The sequence below is a fragment of the Myotis davidii genome, unplaced genomic scaffold (genome assembly GCF_000327345.1).
Source record: "Myotis davidii unplaced genomic scaffold, ASM32734v1 scaffold799, whole genome shotgun sequence".
NCBI classification, from domain to species: Eukaryota; Metazoa; Chordata; class Mammalia; order Chiroptera; family Vespertilionidae; genus Myotis; species Myotis davidii.
Genome location: NW_006290670.1, coordinates 169,509 through 178,854, shown reverse-complemented (window position 1 = coordinate 178,854; position 9,346 = coordinate 169,509). Strand labels below are relative to the sequence as shown.

The 9,346-nt window shown below is 56.2% G+C and overlaps 1 protein-coding gene across 1 annotated transcript in view; it reads left to right on the top strand.

Annotated features, from left to right (window-relative positions):
• Positions 1–9,346, top strand: part of SORL1 (sortilin-related receptor, L(DLR class) A repeats containing) — a 127,417-nt gene that overhangs the window by 55,814 nt on the left and 62,257 nt on the right. Inside the window, exons 19-21 of the mRNA XM_015563866.1 lie at positions 1,098–1,189; positions 2,950–3,196; positions 3,714–3,852. Of these exons, the coding sequence (XP_015419352.1) occupies positions 1,098–1,189; positions 2,950–3,196; positions 3,714–3,852 (478 nt within the window). The remainder of the gene's footprint in view (positions 1–1,097; positions 1,190–2,949; positions 3,197–3,713; positions 3,853–9,346) is intronic.

Sequence of the window (9,346 nt, the reverse complement as noted above, 5' to 3'; positions counted from 1 at the left end):
GCACGCTGGGAGCGCACAGCGAGGGGAGAGGCGCGGTGGGGGCGCACAGTGAGGGGCAGAGGAGCCTTGGGGCGCAGCACCTGAGCTGAACCCTGACTGAGGAGGGTCCCTGGAGAGTTCGCCTGCGGCAGTGAGAGGAGAATGGAAGGCCCAGGGCCTGCCACAGGGAGCTCTGCTGCTGTTCCCTTTTTTTGTTGTTAATCTCACTTGAGGATATTTTTCCTTTGATTTTTGGAGAGAGTGGGAGAGAGGGGGCAAGACAGAAACATCCATTGGTTGCCTCCTGCACAAGCCCTGACCAAGGCCCAGGCCAGAGAGGAGCCTGCAACCGAAGTCCATGCCCTTGGCCAGAATCAAACCCGGGACTCTTGGGTCCACAGGCTGATGCTCTGTCCATTGAGCCAACCGCCGGGCTGCTGCTGGTCTTGTTCGTGTCTCTCTCTTCTTTAACGGTGTGTGGCCTGCGCTCTGTGGCCAGCAGGGAGCAGGCAGAGCCGTGCTCACACTCGCACAGGCACTGCTTGTGCAAACTGGTGTAAAACTAGAGGCCCACTGAGCAAGGTGTTCAGAAGACGTGGCAGAGGAGGGGGCCTGCGGTGAGTTTGAAGGAAAGACAGGCTTTGATTAGAGAGCAGAGGACAGGCCCAGGGAGATGGCAGAAGCAGGCGGGCTCGGAACGGTGGGGAGACAGGCCTTGCGGAAGTCGTAGGAGCTGAGGTAGAAGCGAGAGAATGTGGGACCAGCCTGTGGAGGCTTAACTGCAAGGCTGTGACGGTGAGGCTTTGCTCTGTGACCGTGTGGCGCCTGGGGCGTGGGCCGTGAGCCTGAGGCCACGGGCGGCTTCAGTAAGTAAACACACGAGTGCGGTGCAGGTCGCCATGCCTGGGCGCCGCACCAGGTGCTGGTGCCTCTGCGGGAGCGGGAGCGTCTCGGAGCCGGAGGAAAGGCCACGCTGACCAGGAAGAGCTGCAGACTGCCCAGGCCAGGCCGGAGTGGAACGCGTGGCATGGAGGGGCCTGTCTGCAGGCAGGAGCCGGCAGGAGGCCGCAAGGAGCTCTGACCCATCTGGGCCCTTTTCTCTTCCTTCATGTTGTCAGGTCGCTCATCCTGATGGTGACTTCCGGCTCACGATCGTCAATTCCTCTGTGCTCGATCGACCCCGCGCTCTGGCCCTTGTGCCCCAGGAGGGGTAAGTGTGGCCCCGTGGAAGACGGTGTGAGTCCGAGGCTGCACCAGACAGACTCACGGAAATGCAGATTGCTGGGCAAAAGCTGCTTCTCAGGATTGTGGTTGTAATAAGCTGTTACCTGAGTTTGAAACCGTAGTCTTTGTCAGGTAACTTTTCACCAGCAAGTATCCGGTTTTCTTAGACATCCAGATGTCCACACCTGTGGAGAGTTTCTCCAACAAAAGGTAACATTAAGGCCTGACCAGCGTGGCTCAGTGGTTGAGTATCGACCTATGAACCAGCTCGATTCCCGGTCAGGGCACATGCAGGCTCGATCTCCAGTAGGGGGCGTGCAGGAGGCAGCTGATTGATGATTCTCTCTCATCATTGATGTTTCTCTCTCTCTTCCTCTCCCTTCCTCTCTGAAATCAATAAAAACATATTAAGAAAAGGTAATATTAAAGCTTCTCTGTAGACATAGTTAGATCTGATTGGATAGTGTGAGGATTCTTTTTCTTTTAATACCACACACACATTTATTGTAGCACTTGTTTTATTTTTTAAAATTTATCTTTATTGTTGAGAGTATTATAGATGCCCCCCCATTTTACCCTCACTGCCCCCCCCACCAGCCCCTGCCCCACCCTGGCCTTCACCACACTACTGTCCGTGTCCATGGGCAGTGCATTTCTTGCATGGTCCACACATTTAAAAAACATCCTCGGGTGCGAATGAACAACAACAAAAATCTGAAAGTAATATATGACCTTATGCATTTGATTCAAAACATTGAAAGAGAACAGAAGTTTATGAAGTGGACAATACTGTTTCTCCTTCTCACTATTAACTCTTCGCCTCACTCCAGGGGGTTAGTGGTTGGTTGTGTCTCTTTCAGAATTTCTTAACCCACATACAAGCACATATCTTTAAATCACTCAGACACACACATGTATTTGCCAAGTAGAGCACTAAGATATGTATTGTACTATTCTGCATATGTTAAATTTCTTTTTATTGATTACAGAGAGGAAGGAAGAGAGAGAGAGAAAAACATCAGTGATGAGAGAGAATCATTGCTTGGCTGCCTCCTGCATGTCCCTCACTGGAGATTGAGCCCGCAACCCAGGCATGTGCCCTGACCGGAAATCTAAGCATGACCTTCTGATTCATAGGTCGATACTCAACCACTGAGTCATGCTGGCCGGGCCATATATTAAAAGTTTACTATGTTTTGAAGATGGTTTCATATGAGCACCTATAGACTTTAGGCTGCATAATTTTCTTTTGTATGTATCATAATGTATCACTTTTCCTACAGATTAAAATATATATATGTATACACACACAAAAATACATACATATTTTATTTAAAAAATTATTTTTGCTAGTATGAACAGTCTTTGCTATGATGACCATCATTTTTATGTTACCTTTGTATCATTTGGTTATATACATAGAAAACGCCCAGTAAAGGAACTTTTGGGTCAATGAATGAAACGGTTTAGGTATTCTGATTACATACTGTGATAATAAGGCTGAAATAACCCACTGGAGGGAGGGCCTCCCCGGGGAGCAGGGTCTGAGCCCCTGTCCCTGTGCTAGTGGGAGGGCCTTCCCGGGGAGCAGGGTCCGAGCCCCTGTCCCTGTGCTGGTGGGAGGGCCTCCACCGGGGAGCAGGGTCTGAGCCCCTGTCCCTGTGATGGTGGGAGGGCCTCCCCGGGGAGCAGGGTCCGAGCCCCTGTCCTGTGGGAACTGGTGACACGTGCTCTCTGGTTGCACAGGGTGATGCTCTGGACCGACTGGGGAGACCTGAGGCCGGGCATTTACCGGAGCGACATGGACGGCTCTGCTGTGCGCTCTCTCGTGTCAGAGGACGTCAAGTGGCCCAATGGCATCTCCGTGGACGAGCAGTGGGTCTACTGGACGGACGCCTATCTGGACTGCATCGAGCGGGTCTCCCTCCGCGGCCAGCAGCGCTCAGTCCTCCTGGGCGGCCTCCCGCACCCCTATGCCATCGCGGTCTTCAAGGTGGGGCTCCCTCACGCACGCCCTGTCCCCTGCATGATGAACGGGCTGGGTTTTTGCAGGGAGGCTAGTCTAACCTCTGGAAGAGACTCATTTCCGAATTTGAGGCTGTTTGTTTCAGCCCATTCAGAGGGATGCAGACAGGTGCCCGGTGCCTGGTTTCAGCTCCGGCCCGCGTCTCTGGGAAGCTTTGCCCCAGCCTCTGTGTGGCCCCCGAGGAGCCTGTCCCTGTGGGGCGGGCCACCCCACGTGGACTCTGTAGAATGAAAGGTTCTCCCAACATTGAGGAGATTTCAAACGGGAGGTTGGGCTCGTGGGCAAATGTGAGTGTTGACTGAATCGTTTCTTTCGGGCAGTGCCTTAGTGTGGGTATTGGCTGAGGTTTGGATGATCTCCTGACTCGCATCATGTGGGGTCCAGAGGGGCCGTGGCGGCGCTGTCCCTCCCCGGCAGCTCTACTTCTCGCCGAGGCCCAGAGGGAAGCCCGAGTCACACTGAAGAGCCGCCGTTTTCTTTTCAGAACGACCTCTACTGGAACGACTGGTCACAGCTCAGCATCTTCCGAGCATCCAAGCAGGGCGGGTCGCAGGTGGAGCTGCTGGCCAGCCAGCTCCCGGGGCTGATGGACATGAAGGTTTTCTACAAGGGGAAGACCGCTGGTAAGGGCGCCTCCTCCCTCATCTCCTTGGTGGGTCTCAGAAAAGGGCTGGGTGCTGGCAGCCTCCTCCCCAGCAGCTCCGCAGCCTCGGCCAGTCACAGCCAGAATCAGCCAGTCTCAGCCAGAATCAGCCAGTCACAGCCAGAATCAGCCAGTCACAGCCAGTGTTATCTAGACACAGCCAGTCTCAGCCAGTCACTGCCAGTCTCAGTGGCAGGCACACTGATCACTTCTTGCCAACGCCATTGTGATTCCTGTTCTAATGAGACACTGCAGCTGGAAGAGGCGTGCCTGCCTGCCCGCACTGGTGATTGGTAGGTGAGCCCAGCCTCCCCTGTTCTCGTCCCCTGCTGAGTAGGGATGTGCCCTCCGCTGCAGCCAGAGGGGCCCCGCATGTGCTTCGTTCCTGCCACACACCTGTCTCAGGGCCACGCTGCCCCGCACTCCCTTCCCCGGGGCTGCTCTGCTTCCCAGCCGGATCCCGTCTGGGTCTCGTGGCTCAGACGATCACGCGTCTGCCGTTGGTACTGGCTGCTGCTGTATGATGACTCACTGTGTCCCCACCATGAAATGTAGTTTTACCAGAGCTTGGCACTTAGTAGGTGCCACTTCACGTTTATTGGAAGAAGACGGATGAGGAGGAGCTGCAGTCAGTAGCTTTCTTACAGATTGTTGGCTGCGGCTGCTGAGATGCTGGGAGGCTCTGGGCTCCAGGTCCTGGAAGTGAGCTGTTCTGTGGAAGTGCCCTGTGCCCAATGCCCTTTCCCTCCTCAGCGCACGGTGGGCACAGAGGAGGGGGGCAGGCTCTCCACGGACAGCCTTTCAGGAAGCGCCTCTTTGGCTGCAGGGTTTGGTGGCCCTGGGTCGGCTGACTCCCTGGCCGGACACACGGCCGGGCTCTGGTTTGAATTAGAATGTGACATTGTCCTGCTGGCTTGGCTGGCCCTGTGCTCAGAGAAAATTGACAAAGGGAAGTAATACGGTTAGAGATACCATAACCCTCCTGGGACCAGTGCGGGCGCAGAGAACTGTAAGGCAATATTGTTATGTCCTCGCGGCTGACCTGCGGTGGGCAGGGCTGGAACAGGATCCGTGGTTAGAGATTTGGGAGTGACATCTTAGAGAAGAATTTGTTTTCCCAAAGGCCCCTGGCAGCCCAGGGCCTGAGTTTTGTTCCAATTCTGCATCTAAGTGGAGAGGCCACATCGTTCTTAGAGGAGGTGCCTGGCCTGAACTGGGGCGATGAAGGGATCAGCTCCTAGCTCGTGACTGAGCCTTGGTGAGGACACCAGCCCGCTGACCACCATTTCTCAGCTCCCGCCTGGCCCCGGAGGCCGGTCTGCACCTGACGAGTCCCTGTGAGCACGCACGTCCCCGTGAGCACAGGCCGCTCCTGAAACACGGCGGTCAGCGGAGCCGCAGCCCTGGCCCTCAGGCCCCTGTTGGCAGGTTGCTCCCTGCCAGCTGGCCTGCAGCCACACTTCGGGGAAGGGGCTTGGACGTGAAGAGGAAGTTGTGCTGTCGGCTGCTTCCCGGAGACCTGCCGCCGTCCCGGGGCTGGAGCAGCAAGGCTGTGATCTCTCCGGCGGGCCGTTGGTTACATCGAGGCCTTTGCATGGCCTCTGGCTGCCGCACAGCTCATGTGCAGTGAGGTGTCTCCTGGTCTTGAGCTTGGCTTGAGCCTGCCTGTTCCTTTGGACACTGAGAATATGGCAGATTCCTGTTCCGGGTGCCAGTCCTTGGTGCCAGCCAGTCTGTTGTTTTTGTTGTCTGCTCTTGGCTCATGGAGGACTTTCTGTGAGTGTAAAATAAAGATGATGATAGTAACTACATTTATTAAGGCATTGTGACGTCATCATGTGAGAAATGCGCACCTGTCCAAATTAAAATAACAGACTCAGAGACAGAATTACGGCAAAAACGAGACTTTAATGCACTCTCGAGAGTGGGTGTCCGTCCTGTTGTGCAGAAACACTTGGGGCAGCGAGCACAACCCATTTACTCCGTCCCTCCTCTGGTTCTTCATTGGCTGAGCACCATGGTCACCTGTTCCCTCATAGGTCGCCTAGGTCTGCTCTCTCCCATTGGGCCATTTAAGAGGATGGGCTGAGGCTTTTTCCAGATGCCTCCTCCTCCCCCTGTCGAGTTGAGGCAGGCACCTAGGGAGTTTCCTCCATGATGCTGGCCCACGTGCACAGTTCTTTGTTCGTACATCCTCTCCCCTCCTCCCCACATTCTGTGCACCCTGGGGATACTCAGCAGCTGGTTCCATCAAAAGCCGGCCATGTTGGGGTGGACCACAGGGGCCCACTTCCCACAGTGAGCACCCACATGTGCTTGATGGGTTCTGGGACCTCAGTTCATCTTTCCCAGATCCATGTGCATCATCCGTCTTTCCATTTGATTGACGAGGACGTGAACATGGACAAAGTCGGGCTTAGTAACTGCGGCGCACGCTGAGTAAGTGGTAAGAACCTGAACTGCAGCTGCGTTGACTCGCTCGGCTGCCGCTGTCGCCCCCGAAGCCACAGGGCCTGGTTCACGGCCGACTCAGCAGTTCCACTGGTTCTGTCTGTGGTAGAACTTTGTTCCTTCGGAACATGTGTCAGTTTGAGCTGCTTGCTTTCTGACAGATGCGTTTTCCATCCTGACACCCGGCTGGTTTGTGCGTAGGATCACTGGGACTCGTTCTTCTGTCTTTTCCTGAAGCAGCTTACTTTGCGAGGCTGTTGATATGTTTAGTATGTTGGGCCCTTGGAATTCTTCCTCAGATCCTGCAAGCAGCAATGCTTTTAACTGTTTATAATGAGGGCAGGTATGCATTTTGGGGTAGGTTTGAGTTCAGTAATTGCCAAGTGTATAGATGACTAAATAACGTAGTAGTTTTGACTCCTAACTGGCTCCGTTACAGGCCCAAGGTTCGTGTACCTGATGCTTCAAAAAAAAAAAAAAGAAAAAAGAAAAAAAAGGCCAATACGTATTCAGTGAGTCAGCGTTTGGAGCAGGCAAAGGTTTATTGGTTGAGAAGGCCTTGCTAGAGAAGATGGGAGAACTGATTCTCAAGTGCATCTTAGGAAAGACTGGACCCCATCATCGTTTACTGTTAAGGGAAAGGAGGAGGGCAAGGCAAGGGTGCTTGCTGGCCAGGGGCCGGCCAGAGCCCAGGGCTCGAAGGGAAATGTGGGCTTCCAGACCCTCTGTTTCTGCTGGTGCCAGTCCCGTTGCGGAGGCGCCGGGGAGTCTGAAAACAGTCACTCCCTGTGCTCATTGCCTGGCGGCTGTGCCGGTGGGGATTGCCTCTGGGAAGCGCATGTCACAGCAGGAGCGCAGCCTGCAGGCCCTCCGAGGGGGCAGTCAGCCCAGCACCTCCTGGAGGGGTTTCCCAAAGAGGATGTTAGGAAACCTGACTGACAGACACCCAGGGCCGGGCTCGGTCTTCTCAGGCGACCCCCTTCACACTGGGGTGATGCCCTTCCTGTTCCCCGTCCTCCCACACCGACTGGTCCAGTGGGAGGGCCGGGTTCGGTGCTTTGTTGGACTGCACCCCTGACCTCCAGGCTCCCGCTGGCACAGTGGCCCTGTTTCCTGCACCTGCCTGCCTCTCGGGGTCAGCGACCAGGTCAGCAGGGGTTGGGGTTTGCCCCTGAGACTGGTCTCATGCGTCTCTGTCTAGCCGGGGCTCCTGAACGCTGTGTTCCATTCTGGGTTCTGTGCTTTTGGCTCTTGCCTCTTTGCATAGGAGCATTTGCTCTTCGTGTGAAAATGTTAGTATTCTATAGACACAACCCATGTGAAAATATCCTGATTGAATATTTCCCAAACATTCGATTGTTGTTCAGTTTCTTGGCATATTGGGTGATGTGTCGTCTTTTTGTTACAGGATAGGAGAGGTGCTCATCACCCATTGCTCGTGGAAGTGGGGTTCTTGGGGTGCCACTGGAACCAGTATTTCAGAGGCCCCCAGGGAGGATGAGACAGGTAGAAGCTGTATTTCCGAGGAATTCCCCCTGGGTTTCCACAGCCCCCCCCCCACCCTGCTCCCTTCGTCCCGTTATAGCAGCGCGGCTGGGCTTCAGCAGAGCGAGAATCAGAGCCCGTGTCCAGGGGGTCCTGTCCCTGTGGGAGCCGGGTCCAGCCCAGCACCAGCTGGCTCAGCGTGTGTCCCCCGCAGGCCACCGTCCATCGTGTGTGGGGTCCACATGGCACATGACTGTGGAGGAAACGCAGGCAGGAAGCAGACAAGGGGGCCCAGGAGCCAAAAGCCAAGCACAGCAAGAGCTGGGGCCTGAGAGGGAAGCCCTTTGCTGAGGGGGTTACTGTTCACGCTGGTCCTCAGGCTTGCAGTGGCCACACCCGCTCTGCCAGCCATGCCCGTCCCCAGGTGATTGACACCCATGGGTGCACCTTCCCTGTGTCTCAGGGCACATGGCTGGGGTGGGGGAGTGCGAGGGGGGCAGAGAGTGCGAAGCTGCGGCTTCCTGGTGAGGCTGCTCCAGGAGCACGTCTGCAGGGCCTGGCTTCCGGGCTCCTTCCCGGGGGGAGGAGCGAGCTGACAGCAGCGGCCTCACCTTGTGCACAATGCATGGGTGCCGTCCTGTGGAGTGTGGCCCCTGAGTGGCAGCCCCGCATTCCCGCCCGCAGCCGGGCTGTGCCCCTGAGGGAAGGAGTGGGTGCCCCTGTGGAGTGGAGCTGGCACAGCCCGTGTGTCTGGCATGTCTGCCTTGGTGGGCTGTGCTATGGTGCCGTCAGCCTTTAGGGTTATGAGGTTGCGTGGGGGACCCTTGGATGTTCATCCTATGGATTTCCCTCCACGGGTGGGTGTGTTTTATCTGTTTAGTCACCTCTTGGAATCCGTGGGCCTTACCTCTGGGAGGTGGCGATGTTTATTGTCATGTTATGCCGTTTAATGCTGATAAGGGGCCCACACATCCAAATGGCCCATCGCCCACGCAGGCACCGATGGCCATGGGTGAGCCGTCTTCCGGCCGCAGGCCAGGCTCAGCAGGCACAGGTGGCGTCTGGCTGCGGGACAGGTCACCGGCCGATGCTGGCGGGTCTGCCCGTGAGGGACAGCGCGAGGCTCCCCATGGGCTGAGCTTTATCAGAGGAGCGTGTTTATTTTTTCCGTCTTGATGCCGACGAGCCCACAGGAAAGGAAAACGGCGCCTCTCACAGCCTGGGCGTGTGCTGCTGCTCCACGGCCCGCGTTCCGTGGCTACAAAGGGTTTATGCTCCTCTCGCATCCGCCCCAAAGACGCTGCATCTAGGGAAGCACCGAGCGCGTCCTGGCTCAGCCAGTGTTCTCTCCAGCACAGGGAGGGCTAGGACTCCGGCTGCCATCCTCTCAGAAAGCCGGGAGAGGGACGTTTGGGCACAGTGGGAGGGATGCCCACGAACTGGTCTGTGTGTGGGTTTGTGGCGTGGCAGCAGAGCCTAATGAGGCCTGTGACAGGTTCCTCCCCCTCTCCTCCTCTTCCCCTGCCTCTCCCCTCCCC